At 31.8% G+C, this 19748-nt stretch overlaps 1 protein-coding gene across 1 annotated transcript in view; it reads right to left on the reverse strand.

The window, feature by feature from the left end:
* Positions 1-1081: 1081 nt before the first annotated feature.
* The window catches only part of LOC119833010 (neuroglobin-like), a 61534-nt gene continuing 42867 nt past the window's right edge, over positions 1082-19748 (reverse strand). The window contains exons 3-4 of the mRNA XM_038356880.1: positions 4106-4337; positions 1082-2289 (exon numbers count right to left, since the gene is read on the reverse strand). Of these exons, the coding sequence (XP_038212808.1) occupies positions 2143-2289; positions 4106-4337 (379 nt within the window). The 3' untranslated portion in view covers positions 1082-2142. The remainder of the gene's footprint in view (positions 2290-4105; positions 4338-19748) is intronic.

Below are 19748 nucleotides of genomic sequence, written 5' to 3' on the forward strand. Positions count from 1 at the left end.
TCATCAGAACTGAGAATAGCTGACAAGCATTTTTCAAATCACGGGTGCCCTGACAAAACAAGGTTTGTCATGGTACGAGCAGCTAACTAATAGTTTATCAGTGTGCTCTTTACCTTTTACCATGGTTGCCTGGAAGAGATCACTTCAAAGTGATAAGGCCGCTTAACAAATTGTACACTGCAACTAAATTAATATAATTACTATTTTTTAAGGATTCTCCCTTGAACAATCTTGTTAAAGAATTAAATAAATAGCTGATATTAACACATGCATTCTATATACGAGACTGCCTCTCTAAATACGAGATTTAATATAATATTCACACAGATATGTTTTCAATAATAAAATGCATTGCGAGTCTAGTGATCTTCCAACTGTACTTTGTTCACAATTCCTCGTTATATCTTTCTCTATTTATATAAACCAATGCTGTATTTGCAGAACATACACACGAATCAAATTAAACCGTTAAATTCTTCTTTTATTAGGAGTACTCACATGTAGTGTAGATATAGATTATAAATAAATGATTTCACAAAGAAAACATGCTATATATTATAATATACATTTTGGCATTGAATAATTTATTTTGTTCATACATCGTTTAATCATCTAGTATGCTGTAAGACAAGATATTTAAGTCCATCTTTCAGGTCACATATCTCATAAAATGTAATCACATATAGTATAATGTATACGACAACAAAAAACACTGAAAGGTCGCAAAGAAGGTCTACAAGAGATCAAATCCAAGTATCTACAACATTCATATATTATTTACATATAAGCGTATTTGCATACTAAACAGTAGACAACCGCACATCAACACATTTAATAAGTTATTTATATATTCAGAGTTAAATACGAATCTTAAGTATCTAAGTTTATTAAGTAGGTATTTTATTTATTTTTAATCATTTCTCAGAGTAAACGGAATCATAAGTAAAACAAGAAATAGAAACAAATTACATTATTTATATACCTTTGTATATTATATTAAATAAATTAGCTATTTCCTATTATTTAATTCATACATAATTATATATACGTTAATAACGTAATTGTTACAATGTAGATATTATTACACCAGCAGTCCATTTTGTTATATATATTATGTTTTAAAACATTATGCATGTTAATAAATAGCTAAGCTACGATAAATAATTACACATTTAATAATTAAGATGGATTTAAAAATAATTTTAATATAATTGTGATGGCCTAAACTCGCTTATAATTGATATTGACGTACCAATTAATTATTCAAGTTGAAATAAAACACGATTTAAATAAAATGGCGTCCTTTGAAGTAATGGGAGGGAACAAAAGAAGAAAAGATGCCTAAATATTACGATTTAACTGGTCTTAAAATAATGATACAGTAGTCTTATACTACACCACTTATTTATAAGACAAACTTCGAATCATTTGAATTAAGAAAAAAATTGACATAACAATTTATCAATAAAATTGCGGCCTCACTAAATCATATTGCAAAAATTATGTTGTTTTAAATTGGACAAACGAGTTGCCTTAATGGACATATAAGATACCTAACTTTTGTTGAATTTATGAAGAAATTTATCAGAAACACAGCCGCAATAGCGAAGCATACACAAATCTGTTCTTAACTACCTACTATCTATAAGTACATCTCGCTAACTTTATACAAATTAATTACACATACATCGACACCAAGAAACTATAACTATTCAACATTTATTATTCATGAATATACAGAGAGGTTAGTGTGAAACCAATGTTTGCGTATCCTAAACAAATACTTACCGTTTCGCTTACCTTTTTCACTTTTCAATGGGTCGCGTTGATCAAATTCAGTGATTCGGTAGAATTTGTTTGATTTTTCTATTATTTGAGCAATACATATGTTATGGTATTTTAGTGGGTTATCATTTTGTAATATTTGAGATAGTACAACTTAACAGATTTTATATAAAGCAGACACTGACTCCAATGATCACCAACTGCGTATGGCATAACAAATTCCACACGAAGAATAGTATAAAAGTCGAAATAAGCGACCGACATTAATTTACAAATACACACTGTTTTTCTAAATTGACATTTGTACACGCATTTCTGAAAATACGAGATCGAAAAGCCAGCTTTGTTGGTGGCAGTTCACGATGGCTTCCCAGCTTGTTCGTAGCCATCTACGAGGGTCTGCAGGATGAACTTTATTGTTATTTTGTATATATTTTCCACATTCGGTGTGTAGCGATCTCCGAGCGTCGATTCGACGGCTGCTAAGAAGGGTGCTTCGATTTTCTGTAACAATGATACAAGTAATGTAGCAGTTATTGAAAGTATATGTAAGCCTGGAATTGGAAAAATTGACTAACTTTTACTATAAAGGAAAATGTATGACTGATTGACACCTTCATCAATGTTAAACTGGAAAGTAAAATGACAATTGTAAATTATGTCTCTTCCATGTTAAATTCTACAAAAATAAATGTTATATTCTAGGCTATAAAACTAGGTACGTTTCATAAATTTTTGATTCAGTTTTATTTACTGTTTGAATGACACACTCGTAGATTGCAAACTTTTATGCAAATAACTAACAGCTCTTTATCACATTGGCAATTTTATGTGCTTTATTTTTAAAATAAATTATATATGTGTAGGTATACATACTTATAAGTGATTGCATCCTTACTATACGAGCATATAATGTTATAAAAATTGTGCTGGTTTGTCTTTTTTCAAGTAGCAATATATCGATTTTATGATATGATTTTATGTATGCAGATTGTTAAGAGGCTAGAGATCGACATAGGCTACTTTTTATGATGTAACACCTCTATCCCATAGAAATGTGACTACGTTAGCTTACTATAATTAAAGTTGAGACATTTTCAAGATATTTATTTCGGTGCTAGTTGCTAAGACTTCCTATCAATGTTCTCCAAAGTATATTTCGTATTTAAAACATTCATCGTCCATTAATTTTTTCTAGCTCGCATTCTTCGAAGTAAATACAAAGAGCTCAACCAATTGCGACAAATATATAAAGAAAGGGGACATAATCAGTAAGCGCAAGGCACATACGCGAAAATATTGCAAATACAGTTATTGTATTATCCTTTATATAATTTCACGCGTGACTGCTGACGCGATGTCATGGAGTCGATTGTGAAAAGACGCGGAAGATATTTATCATTCCCCTTCTGTTCTAACTTTTTCTTATAATGTGGAAGCAGTGACATTTTTCTTAACTTTCGTAAGGCGTCTAAGTTTGTTCTTTAGCGTGAGCTAATTCGGATCAGAAGGCAGGCAAATATGTTTAATTGAAAATTGATATGTTGCTCTATAAAATTGCTATATTGTTAAAGTCGTAGGGGAATATACTTATAACTCAGTATCACACAATAAACTTATAGTACGAGATCCGACCGCGTGATTTATACGTTCATATGTTTGATTAATAATATATAATTTATATCGATATTTATAACTAAACTAATGCCGATCCGCAAAGGTGCCCATCCAAATTTGGCCGCAATTAATTTCAATTAAAATGTAATTAATTATTTATTTTTGAACTATTACGTTCACTTGTAATTGTTAAAAGATATATTTCATTAGAAAAAAAAATAAATAAAATAAAAACACTAGTATTACACGCGCTCGGATCTTAGACTATTATAGTTATTGTCAAAAGGACATATCTATGCAAAGTCAGTTGCGTCATGTATATGTGAAGAAAAGTATAAAAGTGTAAACGTTGTGAACACTGGGTTTTAATTTAAAAACTGATAACTTTCTAAGAAGCAAGCATGATAACCTTTTCATAAAAGGCAACGAGGTTTTAAACTTTCACCCGAACCCTGAACTATTATTTTCTGTGAAGTCTTTATAAGAGTACTAGCTGACCCGTCAACCGCTCTTCTGCCTTACTCTTATCATTTAGGGGTATAAAAATAAATGTTGGCCGATTCTCAGATATACCCACTATGCATAGAAAATTTCATAAGAATCGGTCCAGCCGTTGCGGAGTTTGCTAACTAAAATTTTGACACGGGAATTTTATATATAAGACAAGACATACCAACTACTTTATAATATAAAAACTACTCACCCAAAAGTATTCTACTTTAAAGCCAGGTATTTTCCTATGACTGGCGCCAACCTGGTGGATGTATTCAAAGAAGTTATCCAAGTCATCCAGACCCTTTATCCCTTCGTCCAGTGTGTTCATCACATTATTGGCGTGTTCAGCCAGTTCCATTGAATTGATTTGTTCCTCTTTCGTCCTGTACTGTCGAAACTTCTCGAACATGTTGAGAAGATCTTGGTTCTCTTCAAAGAGTCTGAAAAAGACGAGGACTTTAGGTGCTGCTTTGATTTCAGGTTGTGAAGACTGACGTCGTTTAAATAAGGTTTTTTAACCTAAAAGTAATATTGAATATTACTGTACGTAATAACTTACGTATTTGTAATATAATTTTAGATTATTCCTATATTGTATTACTGAAGATTTGATTTACTGAAATGTATCACATTAATTATATACAGGAGGGTTTGACCTTAGTCTTCACAAGGGCATATTAGTTAAAATATAAATATAGGTTAGTACTAGTTGTTCAATACGACACAAACATCTATTCATAGTATAGTTTTGTGATTATTAACTACTAATTATGTAACTAACAGTCTAATCAAAGTATTAGTGCTTTTAGTAGCTCACAAAGACCAAAATAACAATATTCTTATCTACTTTGGTTAATAGTGGAGTTTCTATTTAGAATGTGCTGGATATCATTAATTCGTATATTTTTGAGACTAAATTTAATAGTTTATGTTAGCATAATCGATTCGTATAAAGCATTTATACATATTTACTTTATTTAAGATTTATGTACATTCATTCGTTTTTTATTTAATTCCAATACATTATGAATTTATTTTTAAATATTCGTAAAAAGGAGAAGTCAGAGAAACTGAAGTATATCATAATCAAATAAAATAAATCAGGGACAATATTATTATGGATATAACCTGCTTTATAAGCAATGATATTATCGTCTCTTTTGCTTTGAACAAACTGAGAAGGGATGTTCTTTTGAGTAGCTTTTAATTTGTTATTGGTTATGTATTACTTTACTAAACTACTAAAGTCCAGTGTCAGTTTAGAAAATTTTTTAAAACTGTCGTACGGATTTAAATTAAACTTTAAAAATGACATTTAATTTGTAGAAAATATCTTGTTTTTTAAATATAACTGGATTTTAAATATTGAATATAATTTAAATCCGTTGTATTGTTTCTATACAATTATTTACAGCATTCTATGTACAAAAGTTTATAGAAAATTTTAAAGTTTGAATTTAGAAATTTTAGTGGACCACACACATTTTTTTCTACTTAATGCCAATCATAATTGACTTACTTTTTCTATCGACATCGAAGTTTTTTTCTTTCAAACTGTTTTTGTGTATCTGTGGTTCTTCATAAAACTCTATAAAGCCAATTGTCAATACATTTAATAAAGACATTATAACTTTTTTTTCCAAAAAACAAGTTTATGATGGATGATTCTGAGAAATATTTAGATAATTTTTGTTGCTGTTTCGTTTGTGATTTCAAAGAAAATTATTGTCACAAAATAACAATTTCACCATTAAAACTCACACTGAGAAGAAAACCCTTTTTCAGTACATCGGTCGATAAAAAGTTTAGTCATTGATGTCTCTAACCATTGTTTTCAAATATAACGTGTACTGAGAAGTCTGATATGAAATAATTTCAGTTTATGCTTGAATCTGCTTGTCGTCGCAAACGCGTTGGAATCTTCGAGAATGGAAGATTCGTTTGAATGTAAAACACAACCGCCTTCCCTAACCATTTACGGTGTAATTTCTAAAATTCCCTCACAAATCGCTGGATAAATTCCACCTGGGGCTTTCTATGGTATGTAACTTTCGCTCATAGCTTTTATATACCTCATGAGAGTGTTGTTTAATTACTTGTATGATTTTAACGTATACAAAATGTAAGTAAAATCGTTATATAGAAAACAAAAAATATATTCTCCCCGTGACCACGCTCGCTGTAAAGTGTTCGAAACGTCGGGTTAATAATATAATGAATAAATCGCGTTTAAAATCCGTTAAAAAGTTTTTAATTTCCAAATGTATAATACTCGCGTAAAATCAAACACAAAAAATATGTTTTTGAAATATAAACAAATAATCAAGTCTCATCACAATATTCTCTAAAAAAAGCCATTATGAAAATGTTATTAAATTATTTGTATGATTGTGAAATATACCAAACTAGATTTTCGCCCGCGGCATTGCCCGCGTAGCCGCAAGAAAGCTAGTTTTGCATGGATCCCGTTCCCGTGGGATTTACCGGATAAAAACTATTCTATGTCCGTCTTCTAGTTCTAATCTACTTCTTCACCAATTTTCAATCAAATCGGTTAATCCGTTCTTGAGTTATAAATAGTGTAACTAACACTACTTTCTTTTATATCTATAGATGAAAGCAAAATCGTTTTATAGAGAACAAAAACCATATTTTATAAATATAAAGAAATAATCAAGTCTTATCATAATATTCCGTAAAAAGCTCAAATTCCATTAATATATTTTAAAAATTTAGTTCTTTGTCGCGTGAATTTCCGTTCTCTGTGATCCTTAATAGAATAACGCTCAGCGATACAATAAATAAACTTTACCTTACTTTATATACCTTTTTTTCTAATTTCACGAATTTGAAAGTGTTTTAATGAGAAATTTTGAAAGAATAGAAAAAATTTGATCACGAGGCAGGATATTTTAATGATTTACAAAGTTAACAGGAATTTGTGAGCAAATATATTCTCTATGTATACATTTTTAAATGTTTTCTATGGAAGTACACAATTAATTTTAACAAAAAACCCAATCCGCTTTCAAGTTGTCAGAAGTTAAATAGGACACGAGAGGTACCAGCTTTCCAATAAAAAAAGAATCTTCAAAATTTGTTCACCCCATAAATAGTTATGAAGTATCAAGCACAAATAAAACCCTGAGAACCACCGCCTTGAAGTCGTTTAAAAAGACGCACCAAAACTCACATCACCCATAGTTACCAAATTTTCAAGCTGTTTTAGTTACATATCCACACTCGGTAAAATAGGCCAATGCCAGCATAACCTAAATGTTATGTTACATCTGCTACAAACGGAACGATAGTTTAATGGGCTTTTGGTAACATGAAGCAGTCTCCATAAATTATATCCAAGGAATATTAAGCGTGTTGATATTTTCATAAACGTATGATATATCGTGCTGTTTTTATGTGGGATCGGAATATATTTATATTATACGTACCATATTACACGTTAACGTTTCAATGCATGCTACTTTCTTTAAATTGATAGTGAGGTCTAAAGTATAATTATGAATTAGAGATAACAAATAAATGTTGTCAGAGTTTTATTAGGACGTTCCTATCTTCCTCGTTGGTAGGTCACATCGTGATATTTATGGTATTTTTATAACTGTCATATACATATATTTTGTATTGTTGCCTCTTGATGCTAAATTAATAATAACTAAATCTTAATAAAGCAGCGGGTGAACTCGTGAAGATCGGCGAAAAATAGTAGCTTTATAATAGTGGCAAAATGCCACCATGTTTCGTACAGTCAGTGGGGGAGGAAGGCCATATCCTTTTGTTCACCCTTCCGATCTTCCTTCCTTTTACCTGATCCTAAATTACACCAGCTTCTTTGCCGTCTATCACATAAAAATATATAATTCATTCAAATGCAGTTACTCAAAACGTTTATATTTTTCACATTTGTAGCTTGAAATAAATTTTATAATGGTATTGTTAAATAATTCATTAACTGACTTCGACGAAACTGTTTGATACTAAGAGCACCCCGCAATGTAGGAAAAGAATATAATTTTATAATCTGTATCCCACTTGTGCGTAAAACCATTTTCATATTATCTGATCGATTTTATGGGAAGAAGGTACCATCTCCAATAGATATTGATCACCGAAAGGCGTTGGATTGTATTGCTCTTATATTAAAGACTGTATCACGAAACTCAAACATTATTTATTCAACACGAGCCTTTAGAAGCCCTTACGTATCATCATAATACATGATTTAATATTTACCACCGCTTCGGAAAGCAGTATCAACAGAGAGGAGCCGACAAGAAACCTTAATTGTTCTTTACAAGACATGTCATAAGAAACACAATTATTGTTTCCTTTTCATAATATCACACGTTAATATCAAGTAATACGATATGTGTGTATTTAATATGAACTTAGTTATATCCGATACCTTGATGTTTTCATCCCATATTTCCTATACTCCGTAGCTTCTATTAAGTTTGTAAGAATAAATGTAAGTGTAAAAGGGTGTGTATAGCGATAAACGATATAAAGACTATTTGAATTTAAATTTTTATATGGACGACTTTAGAAATAAAATATGTAATACCAACAAAATTAGTTTCCAGTTATCATTTGATAATTTTGTATACAAAAGTTTTTGTTGAAGGACTTCAATCTTTGAAATGCAATATAGCCCCAGAAAAATTCGAAAAGTATCAATTATACAGTGACGTTAACGTTTCAATAAAATTTAAATGAATTAGAAAATGTTAAACGTTTTAATGGCGCTCTTTATTATCCTTCATAAATTACGATTATCCGCATTTATGTCCGCTAAAAATAACAAACTGCAGTACGAACATTAACCTACTAATTAAAACGACGCGATTCGATGAGTCGGCATTCGATGGGATACGCCGGTCAAATCTCCGTTTGCTGAAAGGTCAGGTATCATTTCACCTAGATGACGTTTAACCGTTCGATAACTTTCATTTCAACTTTGAATTTCAATCTTACAGTAACATAAATCACAGAATAGTTTGTGAGAGACCTCTTTTTTCCTATGATACAAATTATTGCCTTAAGAATTGTAAACGCCTCGTTATACCTAAATATCGCAATCGATATTAATTGAATCGAAACTATGTTTTTTTTACAGAAGCACCCAGAAATAAGCCATGTTCTCCGATTAGTTATTCGTTGTCATCATCATCATCAGCCCATATATGTTCCCATAGCAGGGACACGGGTCGCCTATGCGGGTGCACAGGCCGAACTTTTGATTCTTGGATCTGTTGCTTCATCATTTCGAGACGTGGTGAAAGTTAAAAATATTTTATTTTATTTTATTTCTCCTCGAACTCCTCTCCGGTCTCGAGCCTACTACTTAACGTTACATAAAACCCTGTTTGAGCGTAATAGATAGGTTTTTACTCATCCCAAGAACATATCAAATCTGACTCCGCAATAGCAAGGTGGACAAGCGTAAGCCTCCGAAGGTGTAACAAGTAATACTTAAAGATTTGATTGGATAAATTATACAATAATTATAAGAAATATTACTAAACAGAATAGTAATAAAGGTAATATAGACCCTTTAAGGATAAATTGTCGAACATAATGTTGTTTTTCTTCCCTTGATAGAGACAACAAACTGATTTACCCAACGATTAAATTGGCACGTGTAAGATCTGTAAGAAAGTGGAAATTCATGGCACGAAATATAATATTCAATCTAGATAAAACACTGAATTCGTTATATCCGGACCGAAATTATAATATTTATTGGGTTAATTCACTCACATCTCGCCCCGATTGGAGTGCAAATGGAATATTTGATAAGGCTTTTTTATGTATCTGTCTACTGAGTGTCATTACACTGGTTTTATGAATCTATGGTTTTCTTTAGTAAAGTCTTAAATTGTTATGAATAATAAACATATTTCTGTTTAATTATTACCTTGACTGAATGTTTTTCTAATTATTACATATTTGTATCAAATCGACAAATAGTATGTAGTTAAATGAAATGCTGTAATTTCCTTTAATTAAAGGTGTAGTCCAGGTAAAATGTAAGCTGAATAAAACGTTATCTGTATTCCTTGTAAAAAATTGTTTCAACATATATTATGAAAAATTCTAATGAATTTAAAGAGTGTAAGTAGCATGTGTTTATTGTTATCGTATTATTGTAGCTTCGAATAGGATGTATTGTAGTTATAAAATATGAGTCAGGAGAAAAGAAAAAGGTATACAATTGAACCAATTGTTAAAATTACAAAACCTACCAAAAGAAAGATGATTTACAAACAACCTGCCGATCGAAAAGTTAACGTTCAGGTGAAATTACTTCAAAAGCAATTAATTAAAAACAAATTCATTCATGCCTATATTTTAATCGGGCGTCAGTGGAACTCACGCGAAAAATTTAGAAATTCACCTTTTGCTGTAATATAAACATAATTATCGTCTGAAAACTTTTCACGGAAGGTCCTTCAATACATACCTCAGATCAACGAGACATTCACGTAGATAATTTAATTCTATAGTTCACGAAATAGATATCGAAGATTCAACCATGTTTACAAACTACACGTAGGTACAATAACAAACTCAAGCCGCACTAATCAAATCGCTCTTATGAATTATATTCCGTCAATTAGAGTGAAAACTACGTTCGAGTTGGGATCAAATTTAACTGTGAAATTTAAGAAGTAACTTTGTAACGTACGATTGGTGATGGTTAGGGATTACATGAGCGGTTTGATAGCGTCTTTAAGCGTTTTCACAGCGGTTTTCTTATATTATAAGACGGTTGCTTGGTACACTGCTTTTTTGTATCTTATGACGCATACATAATTATATATATACTACTGAAGTTGTATGTAATTATAATATAATCTAATCAGATACATTAATTTGGTATAGCTGTGACGATTTGTAAGCGGTTTAGTGTTTTGTAAAAAATAATTATTAATTACAATATAGAGAATGATTGTCCGCCTCCTTGATACAGTGTTTAGCGCGTGAGCGTAGAACCGAGGGGTGTTGTTTTTGATTCCCGGTGGAGACACACAAAAAAAACGTCCCGGTCTTACACCACAGAGAAGACTGATCACCTACTTGTCCATTAATAAAATCGATCAGTGAACCAGATGTATATCATCTGCCCCATACACCACTAGAAGACTTGGGACCTCACTTTTTTTACATAGAGAATAGACTAAACAGGGAATAAGTTTATATAGGGAACTCCCAGTAAAACGCTATCAATACCTCCTACTCGTTAGTTACACAACAAATCCAATACTTCAAAGGATTATTTCAGTCCCGTGGTAAAAATATGTCGAGTAAATATAAAGGAGGCCATCGAGGGTATTTCATGAGCGATTTACTGCTAACATAATATGAGCGACGAATGATATATCTCAGTTATTATTTATTGCGGACATAGCGTGCTGAATGTGCATACTAGCCGTTGCGTGCGGCGTTGTCTGTGTTATATCGTACTGGAATATGTATAAATCGTAAATCTACGTAATAAATCTACGTAAATATTAAATCGTAATAATATTTACGTAGATTTATTGATAGTATTGTTGTAATTTATTGACTATTTACGCATATATATTTTTAAAATTAATTAAAAATTCATACAAGCATCTTTAGAGCTTTATGTATTTAGATATCATTTTTTAAATGTGAGAGTCGAGCACGCTTCGATACGAATTGGCCCAGCTCGCACTGAGGAAGCACCACGCCCCCAAAAAGACTGGCGTGAAATAGTATTTTAGTAGAAGCATGTTAATGTGTTTCTTTTCCCTTCCAAGTCCTTTCCTTTTTTCCAGTCAAATCTTTCCTTATCCCTTACTCCTTAAAAGTGGGCAGCGCATTCGCAGAGGCACTACCTCTGTGAACGTTCATGGTTGCTGGTAATAGCTGGTGGTTTGCCTGGTGGTAACCTAACCTTTTAAACTCTGTGTTACTTTTTTGAGTATTAGTTGCTTTCGACGATAGTTCAAAAAGCTTTTCTAAGTATTTTGTACAAAAACCGAGTATGTATATTTTTTGAAAATGTCAAAATCAACAAATCCCTACTGATGTTAGGAATAAATAAGGAAGCAAAGGAAATATTGATGGCTGAACCACTGGACGGGCTATGATTATGATGTATAGATAGATGTGAAGCTTTTGTTGAAATAATCTTGAAAGGGTCATACAGGGGTATAGAAATTTGCAAGGATGAGGAGGAAGTGACAACTTGAAGGGTTCGTGAACAATGCTCAGAGTAGAAAAATACTGTTTAGGAATACCTACGTAATACATTAATTTATACTGGTTTATAATTACATGAAAATATTTTCAAGGTTAACACCTCTAATCTAATCTAATCTAAATCGGTTGTTTTATAATTTGTGCACGCCCCACATTCGTGTAATTTGGCGTGATAATTTGACATAAGTAGCCGAATAATAAAACATATTTTGTCATCCGTGATTTTTCCTCAGCATACGCTTAATACGAGCAATAATCTAAATTATATTAATCTGTTCAAAACTTGACATCAGCAGAAACCGTCCTCAATGGGAGCTGGAATTGCCACTAAAGAAAAAAAAACATATTTATGACAAATGTCACTTAAACAAGATGGCCTCCACAGGCCGTCAAATTATATTAATATATATTTTTTCAAGTAGAAAGTATATTAATTATCACGTTTAGTGTGTAATGTATTACTTATTACGGAAACTCATGAAAGATTCTGTAAGTTTTGATGCTTTAAAGTTTATATATAAACTTTATAAACTTTAGCTAATTGGTATATTCTGCACAAAATATAGAAGATTAATGTTCGCCCAGGCTCACTTAAATATATTTCATAGTTTGAGTGAGTTTATTAAAGAGGGACCACGAATAAATAGTTGAATAAAATTTGTAAAACCTTAAATAATGAACATACCTGACATTCTTATTATTATACCGATAGCAATTAAAAATCTCGTATACGTTATTTTTAACATTGGTGTCAAGCTGTTTCTACTTGGAAATAATAAAACCGATTAAACCTTCTTCTGCTTATACTAAGACGTCTAAAGAAAAACGACTTGAATCTATAGTTATGATAATATTTATTTTATCAATTACATAAACTCCATTATCAAGTAAATAAATTCCATTCCTCCATTATAAGGCTAGTACCGTGATCCCGCCCGTCTACAGTACGGCATATTGAGTTAAGAAGTTTGGGATTTATGTTGACTTGATGTTCACACAAGGTCCAAATTCACACTAGAAAACAAACTAGTTTGGGGACATTACTTAATCGACTTACTCAATTACTAGGCGGAGGGTTTGCTTGGATGATTGGATGAAATTTAACAGCTGTTTTAGATTTGTGCCCGCGTTTTTGTTTGCGTTTATTTCATGCTATCGCGAGACAATGTGTAGGTATAACTAGCTGTGCCCCGCGGTTGCACCCACGTCGTACATGATGTATATAGTTTAAACACTTCCGCAATGAACTATTTATTGTTCACAATTATAAATATTTCCATTCGAATTAGTCGTTTCTGAGTTTAAACAAACTTTAGCTTCACTTGAATATTAAAAGTTAATGTTCACCTCAATTTTCTCCCTTAAAGGTTAGATTTTGTAACAAAAAGAGTTTTAGTTTTTTCCAAAGGTCTAAAAGATCTCTACACTAAATTTCATAAAAACAGTATTACTGTTTTTAATAGTTTTAGGTGGTAAAAAGAGGTTCTAGTGTTTTAGGGTTATATAGTAACAGAATGGATTATACTATCATATAAAATAAAAAATCAGTTTTAGAGTTTCAAAGTTCCCGCCTTATCTTCCAAATTACCCTTGCTAAATCTATTTGAAGATAAACGATAAAAGCAGAATTTTAACTGTCACACACAATTACATATTACAATTTAATATTAAACTTATATAATAAACTGTCATCCAATTTCGACCTTTGTTTGGGGATCGGCTAATCGGCTTCTGTCAAATAACGACTGCCCGGGGAAAGGGGCCGGTAATATTGTTACAGAACGTGACCCTCCCTGGATATTATTTTACGTTTAAAATTGCAATGCGAAAAGGTGGGGTACAATGAAATCGAATAAGGCTGATGGGGCTCTGAGTAATTCATATGTCACTCTTTATAAATCATTAGATTACACTCATCATTAAAACTGAAATATCTTCGCAAATTCATCGCTTAGGTAGGTAAAAGAGTTTTTGAGATCGGTTGCGCTGTTTTTGTGTGAAAACATTACAAAACACAAGTGTTTCCTCTTCGTTGTATAAGGTAAGACAATAATATATAGGGTAACGTTAATAACCGTTAAAACAAAGGCATATTTACTCAAATTATTCAAGTACCCACTTCCAAACGCAGGTACCGCTTGAGGTCAAAAAGGCACAGCACGTTAAACCTTTTATTTTTAGCTTTCATTGTGAAAATTCAAGGCCGATGTTCATAACAGCATGAATTTATTATTATACATGCGATTTTGAACCTTTGCGGCTGAATGTTAAAGTACTATTTCATATTGCTTTGCGTTTGGTATATAACAATGAAAATGACATTTCAGTTGTGAAGCAAATTGGATTCACGTTTTTAACCATCCAAGGCATACGGGGAATATGATTTTATTTGTTTCCGGGAGTAAACTATCTGATATCCTTTTTAATGTTTATAATATTTGTAAAGAAAAAGCATCAGCCTTAACATATCAACTACACATATTCAAATTGTTATTTTATATTACTTCCATCGTCTGTACAAATAATCCTTTTTTAATTTCCTCAAAAATAAAAATCAACACCCGTCACATAAAATAGTCTCTCTTCCCTTAATCACGCTCGTTAAAAAGTGTTCAAAACGTGTGGATACTGTAGTAGTATTATGTTATCTGTGGTAAAGATAAATAATATTTATCACTACATAGTGTAATAAAACAAATTCGCTTTCCGCGGTCTGTCTTTAAAACTACACACCTATTTTGATGATTTTTTTTAATAGATAGGGTGATTCAAGAGGAAGTTTTATATGTACTTCCATTGAACTACTTCGTATTTAACGCGTGAAACGCCGCGACAAAAGCTAGTAATGGATAAAATGCATTAAGAGTTTTTTAAAAATCTAATTTCTAAGTTACATACCATATCCAGATAAAACTTTTGAAGACGATTCTCGAAGAGAAATGCAACAATAAAACTTCAGGTAAATTTCATTGCAGGACTCAAAGATTGTCTAAATAAAGTTAAGGAGTCGGTTTCGAGGTCGCTCTTTGTTGTAAAACCTCTTCACTGTTACGAGTATCGATCTCGAATCAAGGTTGACATTCTTACATTCTGCGTGTAAACGATAACTTATAAATATAGGCTATTGACGTTTATCTGTGGACCATAGTAAACAAACCGTGGAATGTTCTAGAATGTAGAAATGTACAATGTAGTGTTTTCTTTTTTTTATATGGTCAGTGCTCATTCCAAAACAATCGCGATGTATGGCTCAGAGTATAATTATATCTTTCAATTAATTTAACAATAAAACCCGCATTGTGCATTATTATAAAAAAGTATTTTTTTTATTTAACATATTTCTTAGAAAGATCTAAGAAATAATAAATAAATATCGTTTAGCTTTTGAAAATAGCTCTCTGACCGCTTCGCATGCGTGTTCAAAGGAAATTCACATGGGATTAGGATGTTTCACCGCGGTAAAAAATAACCTATGTATGTACAAATCAATAAAAACACACTTTCATATTCATAATTAATATTTTATTAGTAACACACCTTACCTTTCACCTTTTAGTATTTCGTGCCTAAACCAACTGAAGTGTTATATTTTTTCTGTCTTAAAGAGAAAATAGTGACTTCGTTACTACAAAAAATTACGAAAATCGCATAGTCACGATAATTATCTGGCAACAATTCTAGAAAACATAACCTGTAATCTTATTTAACAACAACAAAAAATTGCTCGATATTGTTAAATTACCTACGTTAAAGAACGATGACGTCTTTCTTTCTTACAATAAGATAGCGCTTGACTGCGTGCTTGTGATACCTAGGTTCACTCGTCTCTTAATGAAGAATTTTTGGCCCATATTGTACTTTTTACTTCGGATTGTATTCAGAAAACCCGTGTGTGAGTGTGAAAACTTCAGAGAGCAGCAAGCAATTATATGTCCTACAAGTCATGCCTTCGCATCATCAGTCAACCCTGCCTTAGAGCGACAGAACAGAATTTCAAAGTAACCTACCCTAATTCTATAAATAGAGCATGGCGTTCCGGTAAAATAATTTGCACCCCAATAAAGCGAGGAGGCGCTCAATAAAGTATCACTTGAAAGAAATATTGCGTCCTAAGAAATTATAAAGCAATTTGAGAGATCGTACTGTCAATTTTACTAAGTAAAAGTGGTGGAAGGTAGGCATTTTATTCTTTTAAAAATATTATTTTCTTAACTAGATTAAGTTTTTAAATATTATGTTCATCATTAATTGTATTAGATAACAATGTATTTACCAAATGTCAAAAAATTTACTCAGTGTCTTTGTCAAAACAACTTGTGTAATTCACAAATTGTACACTCAAATCGCTGATTGAATTTCCACTTAAATTTTGATTGATAGATAAATAAAAACTTGGAGAAAGAAAAGAATAAAAAATATGTTATTTCCGTATTCATCCAATCGTATTAAACCAATTGCAATTTGAGATTACAAAATGTTCAAGATCAAATGGATGTGCCCTTGAACGCTTCGCAGATATTAATTGGCCGTAACTTTAAACCAATTTATGATGTATATTCCCCAGAGATGTGACCAGCTTTCTGTTACTATCTATTACAACTTTATCAAATTGAAAACTATGCAGATTTAATTCATGCTCATAAATGATAAAGAAACTTGGAAAGAGACTGTAAAATTGTAAATTATAATCTATCTCGTGAGATTGTAAACTGGTGAAATATTGTGATAATTGCATTGTCCGTAGATAAATACATCTATTAAGTTAAATCGTTAAATTGTCAAATGACAATCGACAAACAACAACTCGCGTACTGATTGGTTTAATTGATATGACAGGGTAGGTTAGGATCGGTTGATAAATTCTAGGCATAATAAACAAATGCGAGCGTCGGTAAAGTGAATCACATCGCCACATATCGGCCAACTGTAAGACCGGCCAGTCAAGGGCAACCTTAGATACTGTGGCGAGATCACGGTTGGCCGAGAGGCTAGGCGTTGCTACAGTTTGGCAAAAAACGCAGGTTCGAATCCCGCCTCGTGATCAAATCTTTTCTATTCTTTCAAAATTTCTCTTTTATAAAGTATTTCAATGCTATAAAACTAAAAATTAAAACTTCAGATAGTTGACAAATTTCAGAGTTTACACTTCTGTTAACTCATTTTCAATACATTGATTTCTATCACTGCTAAACTATCTTTGTTTCTAATTTAACGCATTATTTTTGGTAGAGTATAGTCTATCGAAAATAAATGCGTTAAATTGTTTGAAACCAATCAATATTTAATGCAACTGGATACGATTTAATGTATTCTTGTTCCTCCCCCACCAAGGACTATGTTAATAATGACCCAATGTCCACAAATTGAGCCGGTACCGAGGTTCAAAGGGAATACGCACAAGAAGCATCTCAGCCAAAACGCAAAACTGACAAAGCCCTCCGGCTGCCACCGCAGCTCTGCGGCTTACCTATGTAGCATTCAGTTAGAATTGAGCTCGAATTCAACTTAATTACATCACTGTGTTTGAATTTAGAGACCCGCCATTTCACAATGCTGTAGGAATAGCGAATGAAACCAGACGTTTTAAATTAATCATTATTTTAATAAAAAACTAAACCGCTTTTAAATTGTGAGAAATATACCGAATTTGAGGCCACATACGAGCTACCAGATTTCAAATTCAAAAAGATTCATAAGAATCGGTACAGTTAGTATAAAGTTATGAGGTAACAAACACACAGCCGAATTGATAACCTCCTCCTTTTTTTAAGTTGGTTGAATGATCATTGAAGGTTTGTACTGAATAAAAAGCAACTGGAGCAAATTGAACAATATTTTTGTTCTTATACAGATGCTTGTCTCAACATTTCACTTTGATGTTAGGAATTTAGCAGAGGTGATTATCGTTGTGATCGACTACTTCATTATAAAATACTTATAAATCTGTATTTATAAGCATTTTATACAGTATTATTCGTAGTTCCATCGCTCTTGAGCGTTTTTAAACAATGACAATTTGAACATGTAATTAGAATGCTTTTAATGAAGAACGTTATTTCAGAACTAACGGGTTTTTAGTAAACTTCTATAAATACCTAAAAATTACAGCGTAAAATAATGAATAAATTGGTTTTTGTACTTTAAAGACAATTATTAAACAAGCATTAACGACGAGGTTGCGAATGACTTTACTTAGAAAGTTTTTTATCCACCATTGAAAGAAATTACGGGAAAACATGATTGTCACCAATCAACCGGTTTAGATGAAATTTGGTACAGAGATAGAAAAAAATAGAATAGTTTTTATTTCGGAAATCTCACAGGAATAGGAACTACGGACTATTTATAATTTTTACGGGGAAAACCTCGGGACTGCCGAATTTTTCTCTTGACTGCGTAGATAAAGCTAGTGGCGGAAAGCTGGTTTATTATAAATAATATTTTAAATGGACCAACGACCTACATCCGAAGATAAATGACTTCTATATTTTAACGATCAAAAGCACTATTAGACTATAATTTGATCTTAAAAAAATATTTTTATTTCCTATGTATTGTTGAATAAAAAAATGTTTGAACTTTGTACCTTTTGTATTTCTAATGTTTTCACACAATAACCACTGCCGATTTAATTAACTCTTTCACCATTAGAAAGTTGCACCTTCACATAGTGACTTAGGCTATATATGTACTACAGGCGAAGCTGGCGAACAGCTCGCAGGTTATAAAACGGGAAACAATTGAGAAATCTTCGTTCCATTGCGCTGTATCCCGTCATACAGCGCAATGAAGACATCATCATCTGTTTAACACACATTGATCTGTATCAATGTACCTACGTCTATACAGAGCTTGTCACGTGGCTTTCATTCTTCCACGATACAATGCATGTCAGCCGTATTGGTTTTTAAAACGCGGCAGAAAGTATTTCAACGTTTTAGCATTAGACACAATGCGCGTTGTATGCAGGTTCTCTTCGAATTCATCTCCATTTCTGAAAGATTTTTCATGTTTGATATTTTATAAATGAACAAGTATGTTTTATTGTTCTTTTGCGTATTTGTGTCGACATTTTGAATTCTTTCTGGATTGATTAACAGATATTATCTGAATAAAAATATGAGCAGAAAATTTTTTATTGTCGGATTATTATTTTTATATTAGATGTTGTAATGAAAAACGGCCGATGTTTCAATGTTATTCTACGAATGTAAGTTTTTGATTTTATTCAGAAAAAGGTAAAACTTTTATGTGTTTTAAAAATGTACAAACTGCTAGGCGATTTTAAAATACTTTCACTATTAGATAATTACATTTTTCCTGAGCTATATAGGTACTAACTTTTACAATTATTTCCCATGAATTTTTAAATTGAAAAGTATGTTTATTCGAACCGTTAATCTTCGAAACTTCTGGAACGAATTGAAAATAATTTTTGTGTTGGATATTTCACGTATTGTGGAAGGCTATAAGTATAACGGCTATAGAGTATCATATACGACGTGGATGAAACCGCGGAACACAGCCATTAAATATATAATGTAGGCTTTACGAATTGACTTTCATATTCAAATATACTAGTCAGTTTATTTGAAAAATCT

The sequence above is a fragment of the Zerene cesonia genome, chromosome 16, assembly GCF_012273895.1.
Source record: "Zerene cesonia ecotype Mississippi chromosome 16, Zerene_cesonia_1.1, whole genome shotgun sequence".
NCBI lineage: Eukaryota > Metazoa > Arthropoda > Insecta > Lepidoptera > Pieridae > Zerene > Zerene cesonia.